Genomic DNA, 17689 nt, shown 5'->3' with positions numbered 1-17689 from the left:
AGAGCCTCAAGGACTCCAGGACGATCATGCGTTCCTTGGGGATGCATGTTGTGGGCCCTCAGCGCAGGCCATTTAGACCGCAGCCTCAGCGCTTCTACCCCCCCCCGCCTCGTCAGAGACAGGACTCGACCCGGAGGCGAGGACGAGGTGGTAGAAGAAGGTGGACCGGCCCTCAACCTGGTCAGAACCAGGGGCCACCTAGACCACCTTCGGGCCCCAGGCAGAACTTTTGAAGGTGCGGTCGAGGACGGCGCCCCGGTCATCCCACAGGATCCAGCCCCATCCTTTCGGGATCGCCTTTCCCATTTCCACCATGCCTGGTCCCTTATAACCTCGGACCGTTGGGTCCTTCGCACGGTGGACAGGGGATATGCTATCCAGTTTTCCTCAATTCCCCCCTCCTCCCCCCCTTCCCCGTCCCTCTTCAGGGACCCTTCTCACGAGCAACTTCTTATACAGGAAGTTTCCACGCTCCTTGCTATGGGGGCCATAGAGGAGGTTCCAGTGGAGTTAAGGGGCAGGGGATTCTATTCCCGTTACTTCCTCATTCCCAAGTCCAAAGGAGGTCTGCGACCCATCTTGGACTTGCGCGGACTCAACAAATTCGTAGTAAAGTTGAAGTTCCGCATGGTCTCTTTGGGGGCCATTATCCCTTCCCTCGATCCTGGAGACTGGTTCGCCGCCCTCGACATGAAAGATGCATACTTTCACGCCTCACAGACGCTTCCTGCGGTTCGTGGTAAGCAAGGTGCACTACCAATTTGCAGTCCTTCCCTTCGGCCTATCCTCGGCCCCAAGGGTGTTCACGAAATGTATGGCTGTCGTGGCAGCGTACCTTCGTCGGCAAGGGATACAGGTGTTCCCGTACCTAGACGACTGGCTGGTACGCGGTCGCACCAAAGAACAAGTTCGAGATCACGTCCACATAATAGTGCACACATTCAACAAGTTGGGTATCCTACTCAACAAGGACAAATCCACTCTAGAACCTACCCAGAGAATAGAATTCATCGGCGCGGTTCTAGACTCCAGACGTGCACAAGCCATCCTGCCAGACAATCGCTTTTGCACCATCACGAGCCTCATTCAAGGACTCAAGGCCTTCCCAACTACCACGGTGAGGTCGTGCCTTACCCTGCTGGGTCACATGGCTTCCTGCACGTACGTAACCAGGCATGCCAGACTTCGGCTTCGCCCACTCCAGACCTGGGTGTCATCAAGATACCGCCCACATCGGGACAGCCTGAACATGGTGGTCACGGTCCCGAACTCGGTCCTGACCTCCCTCACATGGTGGCTAGACCACAAGGTGGTTTGCGAGGGGATGCCGTTTCACGCCCCACAACCCTCTCTGCACCTGGTCACAGACGCTTCATCCCTGGGTTGGGGCGCCCATCTCAACGAACACCATACCCAGGGCCTGTGGACTGCACCCCAGATAGCCCTGCACATCAATGTTCGGGAACTGATGGCGGTGCGCCTGGCGTGCCAGGCATTTCTCAATCTCCTACGTGGCCGTTGTGTGTTAGTTCTCATCGACAACACCACTGCCATGTTTTACATCAACAAGCAAGGAGGAGCACGTTCGTCAATGCTATGCCAAGAGGCCATTCGCCTGTGGGACTTCTGCATCGCCCACTCAATCCATCTCATGGCATCGTTCCTCCCTGGAGTCCAGAACACTCTGGCGGACCGACTCAGCAGGTCCTTTCAAACACACGAGTGGTCTATCCGTCCGGACATCATACATTCCGTTTTCCAGAAGTGGGGGTTTCCCCAGATAGACCTGTTTGCATCTCGAGACAACAGGAAGTGCCACGTGTTCTGCTCCCTGCAAGGTCGAGCTCCGGGCTCCCTCTCGGACGCGTTTCTCCTTCCCTGGAAAGACCACCTGTTTTATGCCTTCCCTCCGTTTCCTCTGGTCCACAAGGTACTGCTCAAATTGCGCAGAGACCAGGCACAGGTGATTCTGATCGCCCCAGCGTGGCCGAGACAACATTGGTACACCACGCTGTTGGAGCTCTCGGTTCAGACACCGATCCCGCTTCCATTATGCCCGGACCTCATCTCTCAGGACCACGGCCGCCTGCGTCACCCCGACCTGCAATCACTCCACCTCACGGCGTGGCTGCTCCATGGTTCACCCAGGCAGAGCAGCAGTGCTCGCACTCTGTCCAACAGATACTGCTGAGCAGTAGGAAGCCCTCAACACGGACCACATACTTGGCCAAATGGAAGCGGTTCTCCTGTTGGTGCGAACAACGAGCCACGTCCCCGTTACAGGCACCTATCCCTCTCATTTTGGAATATCTCCTCTCCCTAAAACAGCAAGGGTTGGCGATATCTTCAATTAGAGTTCACCTGGCCGCTATATCGGCCTTTCACCCAGGGGAACTCGCGTCCTCGGTATTCTCTAACCCGATGGTCGTTAGATTCCTCAAGGGCTTAGACCGGATGTACCCACAACAACGTCAGCCCGTTCCGACGTGGGACCTCAACCTGGTTCTCTCCAAGCTCACAGGTCCTCCATTCGAGCCACTGGCCACCTGTTCACTTCTGTACCTATCCTGGAAGACAGCCTTCCTCGTAGCCATCACCTCAGCAAGGCGCGTTTCTGAACTCAGGGCGCTTACATCCGAGCCCCCTTACACAGTTTTCCATAAGGATAAAGTGCAGCTCCGCCCACATCCTGCCTTTCTCCCTAAGGTGGTTTCTCCATTTCATATCAACCAGGATATATTTCTCCCGGTCTTTCATCCTAAACCACATGCTACTCGCCAGGATCAACGTTTGCATTCTCTGGACGTACGCAGGGCCCTGGCCTTCTATATTGACCGCACAAGGCACTTTAGAAAGACGACGCAACTCTTCGTTGCAGTGGCCGACCGAATGAAAGGCTCACCGGTCTCCTCACAACGCCTATCCTCCTGGATTACGTCTTGCATCCGGACTTGCTATGACCTGGCAGGTGTCTCAGCACCGCACCTCACCGCTCATTCCACGAGGGCCCAAGCTTCCTCGACTGCTTTCCTGGCGCAAGTTCCGATCCAGGACATTTGTAGAGCTGCGGTTTGGTCATCAGTCCACACGTTTACAGCTCACTATGCACTAGTGCAGCAGTCCAGGGACGATGCTGCCTTCGGATCAGCGATTTTGCACACAGCAATGTCTCACTCCGACCCCACCACCTAAGTTGGGCTTGGGAGTCACCTAATGGAATGGATATGAGCAAGCACTCGAAGAAGAAAAGACGGTTACTCACCGTTGTAACTGTTGTTCTTCGAGATGTGTTGCTCATATCCATTCCAAACCCGCCCCCCGTCCCCACTGTCGGAGTAGCCGGCAAGAAGGAACTGAGGGGGCGCCGGGTCGGCTGGGGTATATATTCAGCGCCATGAAGGCGCCACTCTAGGGGGCTCCACAGCCGACCCGCCGGTGTTGCTAGGGTAAAAATCTTCCGACGATCGTGCACGCGGCGCGCACACACCTAATGGAATGGATATGAGCAACACATCTCGAAGAACAACAGTTACAACGGTGAGTAACCGTCTTTTACAAACACCTCGGGAATGGAGGTTGTTCATAACTCTGAAATGTTCATAATTCTGAACAAAACGTTATAGTTCTTTCAAAAGTTTACAACTGACCATTGACTTAATACAGCTTGGAAACTTTACTATGAAGAAGAAAAACGCCGCTTTCCATTTTTTTTAGTAGTTTATGTTTATCACAGTACTCTACTGGATTTGCTTTTTTGGGTGGGTGGGGTCTCTGCTGCTGCCTGATTGCGTACTTCCGGTTCCAAATGAGGTGTGTGGTTGACCGGTCAGTTCCTAACTCTGGTGTTCGTAACTCTGAGGTTCTACTGTATCCCCATTGTACAGTTGGGAAACTGAGGCACATGGACTTGCCCAACGTCACCCAGTAATCCTGTGGCAGAGTTGGGTATCCGGAGTCCCAGTCCAGTGCTGGCACCCATGCCATAATGTATTTGGTGATTGTGAGGCTTCATTACTTAATGCATATAAAATGTTTTGAGGTTTTTCGATACAAGCTGCTGTCTGATTTCAAAACATTGTTATTCATTTGAATGTTACAATTAATGGTCTTCCCAAACACTTTGTGTTTCTAACACTGTTGCAAAGAATACATGAAAGTAGCAATATAACATGATAGCATTTCCTTTTTTCCCCCCTCTACCCTCAGTGATTTTGGTTTTAAACTGAGCGATGACTTATCATTAGAAGTTTGTGTCCCTGATCCTGAATTTGCTGGGAAACCATATTCCCCACCTGTGCCTTGTCCCGTTGGCTCGACGTATAGAAAGACTAGAGGGTACGTACTGCACATGGGCAAGAAACTTGACTTTTCAAATTATTATTATGTATTTGCATTACTGTAGTTCCTTGGACCCCCAAGTCAGACCCCATGGTGCTAGGTGTTGTATGAACGCAGAACAAAAAGAGGGTTCCTACCCCGAGGAGTTTACAATCTAAGTTTATGAAATTTATTTGAATGGTATTAAAAGAAGGATCAGATTAATAAATGATTAAGGGGAATGCACCCATGCAGTACACAATATAATGTGGTTTAATTCTAAATCCTATGAGAACCAGTTGGTTGCACTGGTTGAACATGAGAGTATGCTAGCTTTTTCCTTTAAGAAATGAATGTGTGTGTGTATGTACATTCCAGCTACCGCAAGATCTCTGGTGACACCTGTTCAGGAGGAGACATTGAATCACGGCTAGAAGGGGAGTTGGTGCCATGCCCTCTAGCAGGTAAGTCTCCATGGGAGCACTGCCACCCTGGTTGCTTCCTAGCAAAGTCTGTGTTCCTTTGGCTGCCTGTTTAGGAACTATCCACAAATTCCCACGAGGCTCTCAGAAATCTGAGAAAGGTAATGGAACTGCAGCTGAAATATCTGAGCATGTAAAAAGTCATTTCTTCCTTCTGGGTCCCTTACATAGTTTTTGAGGGTTTAATCTTGCTCGCATTGGAGTCAGTAAGAGTTTCTGACATGGGAGCAGGTTTGAATTTACACTTTTAAGTGACATGGAGTTCAGTTGCCCCAACTCCACTTGATTGGGTGTCAGAGTCACGGCTGAATTCCACAAGGTGCCGAACACCGTTTGCTCACTGAGGGGAGCTGAAGACATGAAAATAGGTGATAATTGGGAACCAAACTCCTCCATGATTTCCTGACTCATACTGTAATAGGTGTAGAATAAGATTAAAACAGAACAAATAGAGCAAGAATTCTCTCTCTCCATCCCTTTACCCAGCCTGCAGAGCCCCCATACAGCCACTAAAAGAAGAACAGGAGGACTTGTGGCACCTTAGAGACTAACAAATTTATTAGAGCATAAGCTTTCGTGGACTATAGCCCACTTCTTCGGATGCATATAGAATGGAACATATATTGAGGAGATATATATACACACATACAGAGAGCATAAACAGGTGGGAGTTGTCTTACCACCTCTGAGAGGCCAATTAATTAAGAGAAAAAAAAACTTTTGAAGTGATAATCAAGCTAGCCCAGCACAGACAGACAGTTAGATAACAAGTGTGAGAATACTTACAAGGGGAGATAGATTTCAATGTTTGTAATGGCCCAACCATTCCCAGTCCTTATTTAAACCGGAGTTGATTGTGTCTAGTTTGCATATCAATTCTAGCTCAGCAGTTTCTCGTTGGAGTCTGTTTTTGAAGTTTTTCTGTTGTAATATAGCCACCCACAGGTCTGTCACTGAATGACCAGACAGGTTAAAGTGTTCTCCCACTGGTTTTTGAGTATTTTGATTCCTGATGTCAGATTTGTGTCCATTAATTCTTTTGCGTAGAGACTGTCCGGTTTGGCCAATGTACATGGCAGAGGGGCATTGCTGGCACATGATGGCATATATCACATTGGTAGATGTGCAGGTGAACGAGCCCCTGATGGTATGGCTGATGTGATTAGGTCCTATGATGATGTCACTGGAATAGATATGTGGACAGAGTTGACATCGGGGTTTGTTACAAGGATAGGTTCCTGGGTTAGTGGTTTTGTTCAGTGATGTGTGGTTGCTGGTGAGTATTTGCTTTAGGTTGGGGGGTTGTCTGTAAGCGAGGACAGGTCTGTCTCCCAAGATCTGTGAGAGTAAAGGATCATCTTTCAGGATAGGTTGTAGATCTCTGATGATGCGCTGGAGAGGTTTTAGTTGGGGGCTGAAGGTGACAGCTAGTGGTGTTCTGTTATTTTCTTTGTTGGGCCTGTCTTGTAGGAGGTGACTTCTGGGTACTCTTCTGGCTCTGTCAATCTGTTTTTTCACTTCAGCAGGTGGGTATTGTAGTTTTAAGAATGCTTGATAGAGATCTTGTAGGTGCTTGTCTCTATCCAAGGGATTGGAGCAAATGCGGTTATATCTTAGAGCTTGGCTGTAGACAATGGATCGTGTCCATCCAGGACACACCACACGATCCATTGTCTACAGCCAAGCTCTAAGATATAACCGCATTTGCTCCAATCCCTTGGATAGAGACAAGCACCTACAAGATCTCTATCAAGCATTCTTAAAACTACAATACCCACCTGCTGAAGTGAAAAAACAGATTGACAGAGCCAGAAGAGTACCCAGAAGTCACCTCCTACAAGACAGGCCCAACAAAGAAAATAACAGAACACCACTAGCTGTCACCTTCAGCCCCCAACTAAAACCTCTCCAGCGCATCATCAGAGATCTACAACCTATCCTGAAAGATGATCCTTTACTCTCACAGATCTTGGGAGACAGACCTGTCCTCGCTTACAGACAACCCCCCAACCTAAAGCAAATACTCACCAGCAACCACACATCACTGAACAAAACCACTAACCCAGGAACCTATCCTTGTAACAAACCCCGATGTCAACTCTGTCCACATATCTATTCCAGTGACATCATCATAGGACCTAATCACATCAGCCATACCATCAGGGGCTCGTTCACCTGCACATCTACCAATGTGATATATGCCATCATGTGCCAGCAATGCCCCTCTGCCATGTACATTGGCCAAACCGGACAGTCTCTACGCAAAAGAATTAATGGACACAAATCTGACATCAGGAATCAAAATACTCAAAAACCAGTGGGAGAACACTTTAACCTGTCTGGTCATTCAGTGACAGACCTGCGGGTGGCTATATTACAACAGAAAAACTTCAAAAACAGACTCCAACGAGAAACTGCTGAGCTAGAATTGATATGCAAACTAGACACAATCAACTCCGGTTTAAATAAGGACTGGGAATGGTTGGGCCATTACAAACATTGAAATCTATCTCCCCTTGTAAGTATTCTCACACTTGTTATCTAACTGTCTGTCTGTGCTGGGCTAGCTTGATTATCACTTCAAAAGTTTTTTTTTTCTCTTAATTAATTGGCCTCTCAGAGGTGGTAAGACAACTCCCACCTGTTTATGCTCTCTGTATGTGTGTATATATATCTCCTCAATATATGTTCCATTCTATATGCATCCGAAGAAGTGGGCTATAGTCCACGAAAGCTTATGCTCTAATAAATTTGTTAGTCTCTAAGGTGCCACAAGTCCTCCTGTTCTTCTTTTTGCGGATACAGACTAACACGGCTGCTACTCTGAAACCTTTCATACAGCCACTGCTGCCCGTCGTGCCCCCACTGTGTCTGACGGCCATTTGGCGCTTTCTGTGCCCATGCAGGGCAAAATTTATACCTTAGCACTTCAGTGGTGTGAGCCAAACAAGTCACACGAAGATGTCGCCCCCTTCCCTTCCCTTGCCAGACATGAGGGCCCTGCAGTGATCTCATTCACCCATGTGCTGCCAAAGTAATTTGCATTCTGCTCATTAGAGCCCTAATTGAATCTTGCGTCATGCGCAACGTGATTAATGTGCAAGAGCGAGAGGGGGAGCAGTATCTGCAAGGGAGGAGATAGCGCATGAGCCAAAGCAAGCCAAAATCAATGGGAGTTATTCTCTTGGCGTCAATCAAGATCCCCTACTCTTTTCCCTCCCTCCAGCCCCCAGCCTGATTGGTGTTTTAGGGAAGGGCCAAGTGGTCATCAGAGAGGCATGAAATGTTCTCTACAAGAGCAAACGTCACCTGGTTTGGGATTTTGGTACAGACTCCTGTACCTAGGAGTCCCAGTCCTGGGCCAGGACCCCGTTGTGCTAGGTACTGTACAAAACAGACAGGTGGTCCCCAAATTCTTACATGATAAGAATTTGTTACATTAGACCCCGAAGACTCCAATCGGGATCTATCGACTTAGTCACTTTTATGGCTCACAAACATTAAATGCATTTAGGCTCCAGAGAAAGCACTTGGACAGTTTTTTTTTCTTTTGGGCAAATGTTTTCAGCTGGTTCATTTTTTTTTAATGTTGACAAAATTTAACATTGTAAATAAAAGAAAGGAATTTCAAAACCTACTTTTGCAATTTCCACCCTCTTTTTCCACCGGCCCGAATAAATAATAGCGGTAATGATTTCCTCTCACTTTTCCATGTGAGTTACAGAAATCTCTGGCTACTGACAAACACCAATTAAAATCTTCTCTCTCCAAAAACAAGGGCCTGATTCTCATTTATGATAAGGTCCTAGCTGTGTGGTTTTGGTCAGAAATGAAGAAGACCCATTTGTTCACCTTATCCCCAAGGGAACTCACGGGAAAAGGCTTCTACATAAATATTTCTCTGTACCTCTAGAAGAGAATGAGTTTATTCTGTATGCCACGCGCTACTCCATCCACCGGTACGATCTCTCTTCTGGAATCAGCGAGGAGTTGCCTCTGACTGGATTGCGAGGGGCAGTGGCTCTGGATTTTGATTACGACCACAACTGTTTGTACTGGGCGGATGTGACGCTTGACATTATCCAGGTGAGCGGGGTTCTGGGCAGTCCCTGCCTAGCACAGTGCTCTGGGATGTTTTCCTAGAACAGCGAATACCTTGTGTGATATAATAGCCTCGTGGAGAGAGCAGTGGACTGGGATTCAGAAGACTGGAATACTAGTCCTGCCACTGGCCTGCTGGGTGACCTTAGGTAAATTGCTTCACATTCCCGTGCCTCAATTTACCCATCTGTAAAGTGGAGAGAATGAAACTGACCTCCTTTGTAGAGTGCTTAGAGGTTTGTTGATGAGAAGCCCTGTATAAGAGCTAAGCTTCTTATTTTTAATGAAAAATACAGCCGTAGCACCTATCTTCTGCTATGAATGGAAATGAAAGATGGCACATATCACAAGAGGAGTATTTTCCCCTTTAGCCAAAAATTTCTCCTATTCCCTCTCTTGTGCTGGACACCTGTTTATCTCCTGGCCTCCCCTCCATCCCAGAAATGGATGTATCTCTGGGGAGCTGTAACAGATATGCTTTGCAATGAAAATACGGCTGTTAGGTTTTTCTCATTAGTGGCTCCTTTGCTAATTCCCCACCTCAAACAGCTGAGTGCACTAACCTTGATGCTTAGAGTTTTCTATTTGTTTGTTTGTTTTAGCGTCTTTGTCTAAACGGCAGCTCCGGACAGGAGATAATCATTAGCACTGGCCTAGAAACAGTGGAAGCGTTGGCCTTTGAACCTCTCAGTCAGTTGCTTTACTGGGTGAATGCTGGTATTCCAAAAATTGAGGTATGTCTGCAACCGATGTTCATGACAGCAGGTAGCTGTAGCCACGTTGCTTTGTCTTTACCAGGCCTTCAGTCTGTTGCACCATGTGTAGCTGTGAGTCCCCATTCCTGGATGTTGGCTGACATATTAGGGGCAGTAATATTCAGCCTTCTCATCCAAGGGCTTATTGCAACTACTCATGCATAAGGCAGAGTAGGATTCAGCCTTTTGTATTTAAGATGGAAGATCAGCGAATTACAAAATGCATTTCCCAAGGAATGCCGCTCCACCATCAGTAATCATGTAGGCGCCAAAAGCGGCAGTAAGATCGCTAGTGAGGGACATAGACTGAATATCCAGCCAGATTGTCTTATGAACCTAGGTAAAGATCGATCTGCTTGGTGCTCGATCTGCAAGGAGACTACATCCCTTTAGGATTTGCTATGATGATGATGATGGAAGAGGGCTTACTGTAAATCAGTTTGACACTTTCAGATCCATATAACACCTTCAGATCCATAACACACATTCAGGGCAGGCTGAATGGTCCAAAAAGGGATTCACAGTACGCTCGTAAATAAACATGGCACGTTTGCTCTGTTGTTGTTCACCTGTATTTGGACAACTGCTGGTTCCTTCAGGAAAAGAGCGGTGAACTGCGAAAGATGCACGAACGTTGTCACAAAAGCTTACTCCCCCCAAATGTTGTGCCTCATTTGAATAGAATCATAGAAGATTAGGGTTGGAAGAGACCTCAGGACGTCATCTAGTCCAACCCCCCCCTGCTCAAAGCAGGACCAACCCCAACTAAATCATCCCAGCCAGGGCTTTGTCAAGCTGGGCCTTAAAAACCTCTAAGGCGGGAGAGTCCACCACCTCCCTAGGTAACCCATTCCAGTGCTTCACCACCCTCCTAGTGAAATAGTGTTTCCTAATATCCAACCTAGACCTCCCCCACTGCAACTTGAGACCATTGCTTCTTGTTCTGCCGTTACTCACTCTTCCTCTTTCTCCTAGTTAAAAGTTATACTCATCCAGACAGTGAGCAGAAACAATATCATGTGGTTTATGATTGGTGACAAATTATAGACTACAAATGGTTCAAATGAAGAGTTCCCAGCAGAGCCCATAGGCTCAAATTTGCTTGCATAAGCCGTTCTTCAGCTACAGCCCAATAACAAACACACTCCTCAAAATTAAGGATAAGTTGTGAGCGGCTGGCGAACATAAGGGATAAATTTGTCAAGTAATTTACCTGCAACAGGTTATTTGAGCTGCATTAAATGGAACAATTTCCTCTCTGCAATGTGGCGGGATAGAATTTGCTGCACATAGGGCATTACGGCTGTAAGCAATTTGTTCAGCAGTGTGGAAATCACATAAGTAAATGAAGCCCATAAACTTTTATCACTTGCCTTAAGATAACTGTTTGTCAAGTATGTATGCGTTGAACTGTCATTTGCTATATGGTTGTAATTAAATGCTACAGAATTTCATTTAATTTTAAACAATGCAATTGTTCTTCATATTGCAAACAAAACCCATACCCGCTACATCTTGTGCTAGGTTTCCAACCCAGATGGAGACTTGCGATTTACTGTTCTGAATTCCTCTGTACTCGAACGACCCAGAGCCCTAGCTTTGGTGCCTAAAGAAGGGTGAGTAGGACTTATCTGTGAATAGTCGTGTTAATTTGTATTAAAATCAACCAAGTCAATCCAGCACTTTTAATCAGTATTAAATTCATACAAGATCAAAGTAGTGCGCTCCTCCATTTGCTGTTTTGAAAGCTGTTTTCCTGCATGGCTCTTTCTCACCTAAATACTATGAGCCGGGTAACTGGGCTTCAGTTCGATTGAGATTGGGAGCAATTTTCCATTTCCCTCACAATAACATTCCCTTGGTAAGAACCTCCATAGCTGCCACTGGTTATGGAGCAGAGGAGGCAGAGGGCTGGTCTCTTCAGTGGATGTAACTGTGCTAATATGTGAGAAGTTGACCTCTTAGAAACTGACTGTCTGCTGAATCACTGCTTTACGTGTGGTTCATGTGACATTTAAATACAGTCCTGGAGCCTTGATATTCCCCCTGCCAAGTGCAGTCCATTGAATTCCATTGAGTTCCTGTTAAAAAGACATACTCTTTCTGCGAGATACGATTTAAAGAGTGGAGTTCACGGTTTTGTGGGGGCACCTGTTTAGATGAGGCCTTGTATTATTATTTTAAATTAACTCTGCTTATGGACATAATCAGGTTGATGTTCTGGACAGACTGGGGAGACTCTAGACCTGGCATTTACAGAAGCGATATGGATGGTTCGTCGGCCAGTTGCATTGTCTCTGAGGGAGTGAGATGGCCAAATGGCATTTCTGTGGATGATCACTGGATCTATTGGACAGAAGCTTATATGGATAGAATCGAGAGGATTGATTTCAATGGGATGCAGAGATCTGTGATACTGGATAGTCTTCCTCATCCCTATGCTATTGCTGTATTTAAGGTATTTATACAGTGTGTGTGGAGATAAGTACAGTAGATATAGGGGCTCAGCCCAAACTATGATAAACGCTGAGCTGTGTTGAGTGGTCCCAAGCTCACCATGAACTCTGACCCAATTCACTAAAAGGTTTGCAGCCTTAACGCACACACATGGCTTTTGTTTCAGGTTCTGCACAGGTCCAATTTTAAGGCTTTGTTAGCTTCTTTCCTTTGGGCTTAAGAAACATTCTGACAATCCTGTTCTCCTGAGATTCGTAGGTTTGAGAGCCGCAGTAGTCTGGATAACCTTTGGCTAATGTCTCAGATGCCTGTCTGTCTGTCTGCTTATCTGAACCCAGCTTCATATCTGTGCCTTACTAATTCTTGTTTGTACTGCTCTGTCCATATAAACAGACATGAGCAAGTAGGAGCTGGGAGTCAGAAGACCTGGGTTCTGTTCCAGACCCTGCTGTTGACTCACTTTGTGACTCCATTGGGAAAATCACTGAACCCCAATACAATCCTACTTTCCCTATCTATAACATGGGTTAGTGACACTGACCTAGCCTTGCAGAGCACTTTGAAGCCACCTGAAGAGCAATATATAAGTGCAAAGTAGTATTAGCGATATATGAATCTTAGCGGCACAGACAGCGTCTATGCAAAAAATGACCCTCGGTTTTCGGTTGAAACCGACTTTATGAAATTGGTCTTCTGCATTGGCTAGTTTGATGAAAAAAATCAGGATTAACCGGGAGTTCCTGATCTGTAGATCCTCTTTCAAATCCTGAATTTGGAAAAGAATAAGTTTGTAGAGGTCATAATATTTGCCTGTCTCCACCAAAGCATGGACTAAGGAACAAAGCTTATGTTTCAGAATGAAATCTACTGGAATGATTGGTCGCAGCTGAGTATTTTTAGAGCATCTAAATACAGTGGGTCGAGAATGGAGATTTTAGTTGGCCGATTAAATGGGATCATGGATATGAAAATCTTCTACAGAGGAAAGACAACAGGTAATGTGGAGTGTTTGTAAAGCCCTTTTCTAAGTAGACTGTAGGCTGAGATTTTCAAAAGCCAGCAAGGGTGTTTGGCTGCTTAATTCCTATTGAATGGGATTTGGGAGTTTAACTGCTTGTATGGCCCCCCCATCATTATAGTATCTGAGTGCCTTACCGTCTTTAATGTATTTTATTCCCAGAACACCCTGAGGTAGGGAAGTGCTGTTATACCATTGTACAGATGAAGAAGTGAGGGAGAGAAATCACCCACGAGGGGGATGGCAAAGCAGGGAGTTGCGCCCCGGTCTCCAAAGTCCAGGCTAGCGCCCTAACCACTAGGCCATCCTTCATCCATTGTAGACCAAGACCCCTTTGTGCTAGGCGCTGTACAAACAAAATAAAAATACGTTTTCTGTCCCAAAGAGCGTGGTTTGACTTCGCCATCTCATTTGAGGAGGGGAAAAAACTCTCCCTTTAATTATTCATATTTCCCGACTATATAAAGCAGCGGGGGATCTGCGCTGTGTATCCTGTTTACTTATTCATCTGTAAACCACTTCTCACTAGGATCGAAGGGCCTGATCTAGTGTGGCACTGAGTGTGCATTCAAGCCCTATTGAAGTCAGTGGGAGTGGAGGGCGCTTGGCATCTCCCAAGCCCAGACTCAATACATAGCCAAGTGAAACTGACACCCAGGTGCCCAGAGAGCCTGCATAGCAGCTTGAATCAAGGGGATGACCGGAGATGTAGTGTCAGGTTCCCTGCCCTGTACTGCAGTGCCAGCTAGTTACTTTGTTCCCTCCCAACAGGGCAGAATGCCTGCATCACCAAGCCTTGCAGTTTGTTGTGTTTGCCCAAATCAAACAACAGCAGAAGCTGCAAGTGTCCTGAGGGAGTCTCCAGCAGCGTGCTCCCATCAGGGGAAGTGAAGTGTGATTGTCCACATGGATACGTGCTGAAGAACACCACCTGCCTCAAGGAAGGTAAAACCCTGGTTAACTCCTGCTGCTATTTAATCCTGAAAAACAAATTCCTTGGTTGGGAGATAGGTCAGCTTGACTTTACCTCTTGACCTGGACCATAAAGCTTAGAAAGAGCAAAGATAATGGTGCTATGCCTAATGGTAGCTTGTTGGTTTGTTTTTTTTAAACACACGCTGGGCACTAGATAACACCTGTCTGCCTAACCAGTATAGATGCTTCAACGGGAATTGCATCAACAGCATTTGGCAGTGTGACAACGATAACGATTGCGGAGACATGAGCGATGAGAAGAATTGCCGTAAGTGTCCTTCTGTGGTCACTTTGTGTGTGCGTCCTGATCGGTAATCATTTATCAAGCCTGGCTGGGGAGCAAAATGCTTCAACCGGTGATGGAGAAGGGATTAGTAATAATGAATATGGTCTTTCCACCCTTCCTACAAGCCCTTGTGGCGTGGGATATCCTAATGAAGCTAGATACATTCAAGGAGAAGGCCATCCTCTGAATGAAAATCAGACAAAGAGCCCAATGAAGGGAAGAAACAGCCATCTGGCCAAGCTGTCCCCAAGTCATAGAGGTATGGCTCAGCCCATTACAGAAACAGGGCCAGGTTCAAAGTTAGGACCTGGATTTGGGTCCGAATGCCAAGCAACTGAACAATAAGACAAAGTCCAGGCCAAAACGTGTCCCTAGGCTTAGCTGCTCTTCAGGTTCCTGACTGATGGCTGCTTAGACTCAAGCGCCCCCCCCCCCCCCCAGCCATGATTCCTCACCTTTTTTTCTCTCCGGCTGGAGGGCACTTTCTCCAGGCTTGGTATTGCAGTGTGGCACTGGTTTCAGTCCCATCTCCAGGTCAGACCATTAAGCCCTTCCTGCCCTGAACCAGGAGAAATTCATCCAGCACAGCCAGAATCTGTAGCAAGAATAGCTCCGAGGAAGCTCTTTCCCTCCATTTGATTCCCCTGGCTGTCATTTTAACATGTGAGTTTGGGTCACGGGAGGAATTATTTAATTGGTGGCCTTGAAACCTCTCGCTTCTCTCCCCCCCGCCTTGTTTTAGCCACAACAGTCTGTGATAGCGAGACTCAGTTCCGTTGCCAGGGCTCGGGGACCTGCATCCCGCTGTCCTATAAATGTGACCTGGAGGACGACTGTGGAGATAACAGTGATGAAAGCCACTGCGGTAAGCGTGATAAGGAGCGAGCTGTTTGTCTCAGTTGGATGTCCTTTCTCTCCCCCCCCGCCCCTTAGGAAGAATATCACTGTTCTCTCCACCAGGCAGGGGGTGAGCCTGCCCGGATGGAGGCAGGGCAAGGCAGTATCTTGGCTCTCAGGAGAGCACTGAAGGGGACGCACCTTGCGCACTGTCCAGGGCTTGCTAGCCCCTCCCTGGATGCAGTCAGGCAGCTAGTGCAGAAGTGATCCAGGGGAGGGGGTGAGATGCAAAGGACAAAGGAGCAAGCAAGTGCAATGACAGCCCATATCCACCCCACCCGAGGCGTCACGCCTTGAGCTGGCAGCGAGGCTCTGATATCAGATGTTCCCAGCTCCCCTCACCTGCCATGCGCATCTGCCATGAAACAAAAATAATCAAGCAGGGATTGAAAATTGTACTCATGCAGCTTCCGAGACTTGGTGTGTTCGGTCTTGGAGCAGGGTGAAAACACAGCTGCTTTGAGGCATCCAGACAGGGTAGACAGCTCCAAGATCTGGTATCTCCTAAAGCCACCGGGGCTACAAATTAAGTGCTGCGGCAGTAGGTTCCCCTTCACCCTCCCCCAGTTGCTTCATACTGGTAAGAAACCTATGCTGCACGTCATGAGCACAATAATAGCAGGGTTAGGACTCAGCCTCCTTCATTAACAGCACCGGCGCCTAACCGAACGGAGAGTCTCCCATTAGTTGTGTGCAGTCTAGGCTGTATGGCGCAGTGTTGAGCAGTTCCACCTCCATCCAGCAGAGGGCAGTGGTGAAGGCACACACTAGCCAGTTCATTGCAGCACTTCTTAAGGAGCTCAGAATCCCTAATTTCAAAGGAGATTCTGGCCTGATTTTCAAAGGCAGCTGAGCATCTGCAGTTCCCAGCGTCTTGAATGGGTTGTGGGTGAGGCCGTCAACCTCTAAGGCTAATAGTTCCTGAGCGGCAGACTGTTAAATCCACATCAAGAACAGAAAATGGGAATCAGAGGGACGTGGTAGCTTTTGATCTTTCAGGGCTAGAAACAATGCACTAAAAATACTTTCAAGACCAGAACAAATTTTCTGAGCTGCTTAGGCTGCCAGTAATGAAACGGCAGTTCTTTCTTCTAAGTCAACAGCGTGTGTTCAATCCCCGCCCCCAATCACCCCATCTGAACTGTGGGTGCCTTGTTTGTAGAAGCTCACCAATGTAGAAGTGATGAATTCAGCTGCAGCTCGGGGATGTGCATTCGTCTTTCTTGGATGTGTGACGGCGATAACGACTGCAGGGACTGGTCAGATGAAGCGAACTGCACTGGTAAGCGTTGGGATGTGATCGAGAACCCTCTGCTGGAGTTGCTCATTGCTAGCTATCAGCTGCTGTGTTTTTAAAGGGTTTACATTAGGATAGCTCTAAGCAGAAGAGCACATGCTGCGCAGGAAGGTGTCAGTTGAACCCTTCCGTGTCATGAGACTGAATCTTCCATTGCCCTATTGCTAATGTATTTTGTGCTAGTGGCTACTGCAGGGAAATCCTGATTGGCCATGGCATAGAAGTTAAGATGGAACCACTGAAGCAACTAAAGGGCTGAGCCAGCGCTGACTGAAGTCAGTGGAAAGACACCTGTGGGCTTTGGACTAGATCAGCAGTTCTCAGACTTCATTGCACTGCGACCCACTTCTGACAACAAAAATGACTACATGATTCCTGTGCCCTGTGTTACTCTAATTCTGGAGTCCAGAATCAGGGGACCCCATGCCACAAGGGACCCCACAAAGCTAAGTTATTTGGGCTTTGGCTTCAGCCCCGGGCAGTGGGGAGTTTAATGCCTGGCCTGGCAACCCCATTAAAACGAACTCGTGACCCACTTTGGGCTCATGACCCACAATTTGAAAACCACTGGATTAGATCCTAATGTAGCAGCAACATGGGCTAGTGCAGGGGTCGGCAACCTTTCAGAAGTGGTGCCGAATCTTCATTTATTCACCTAATTTAAGGTTTCACGTGCCAGTAATACATTTTAACGTTTTTAGAAGGTCTCTTTCTATAAGTCTATAATATATAACTAAACTATTGCTGTATGTAAAGTAAATAAGGTTTTTAAAATGTTTAAGAAGCTTCATTTAAAATTAAATTAAAATGCAGAGCCCCCGGACCGGTGGCCAGGACCCGGGCAGTGTGAGTGCCACTGAAAATCAGCTCGCGTGCCGCCTTTGGCACGGGTGCCATAGGTTGCCTACCCCTGGGCTAGTGGATTGAGCGTGGAGCGAGAACCAATTTCTAATCCCAGTGCTGACAGTAACTTGCCGTGAGACCTTGACTAAATGGTTTAACTTCCATGCCTCAGTTTCCTCATCTGTAAAAGGGGGATAATAGTCACCTGCCTTGCAAGGGTGTTTGAAGATGAGCACATTAATGTGATTTGAAAATAAGGTG

The 17689-nt window shown here is 47.2% G+C and overlaps 1 protein-coding gene across 2 annotated transcripts in view; it reads left to right on the top strand.

Annotated features, from left to right (window-relative positions):
• The window catches only part of SORL1 (sortilin related receptor 1), a 106459-nt gene that overhangs the window by 51643 nt on the left and 37127 nt on the right, over nucleotides 1–17689 (top strand). For both annotated transcript variants that reach the window (XM_005303742.5, XM_008164544.4), the window contains exons 15-25: nucleotides 4207–4335; nucleotides 4696–4781; nucleotides 8713–8885; nucleotides 9503–9634; nucleotides 11180–11271; nucleotides 11867–12113; nucleotides 12969–13107; nucleotides 13902–14075; nucleotides 14260–14373; nucleotides 15134–15256; nucleotides 16451–16570. In XM_005303742.5, coding sequence (XP_005303799.2) covers nucleotides 4207–4335; nucleotides 4696–4781; nucleotides 8713–8885; nucleotides 9503–9634; nucleotides 11180–11271; nucleotides 11867–12113; nucleotides 12969–13107; nucleotides 13902–14075; nucleotides 14260–14373; nucleotides 15134–15256; nucleotides 16451–16570 — 1529 coding nt within the window. The remainder of the gene's footprint in view (nucleotides 1–4206; nucleotides 4336–4695; nucleotides 4782–8712; nucleotides 8886–9502; nucleotides 9635–11179; nucleotides 11272–11866; nucleotides 12114–12968; nucleotides 13108–13901; nucleotides 14076–14259; nucleotides 14374–15133; nucleotides 15257–16450; nucleotides 16571–17689) is intronic.

The sequence above is a fragment of the Chrysemys picta genome, chromosome 16 (genome assembly GCF_011386835.1).
Source record: "Chrysemys picta bellii isolate R12L10 chromosome 16, ASM1138683v2, whole genome shotgun sequence".
Classification (NCBI taxonomy): domain Eukaryota; kingdom Metazoa; phylum Chordata; order Testudines; family Emydidae; genus Chrysemys; species Chrysemys picta.
The sequence above is the reverse complement of the archived record's forward strand: the minus strand, read 5'-3'. Positions and strand labels throughout refer to the sequence as shown.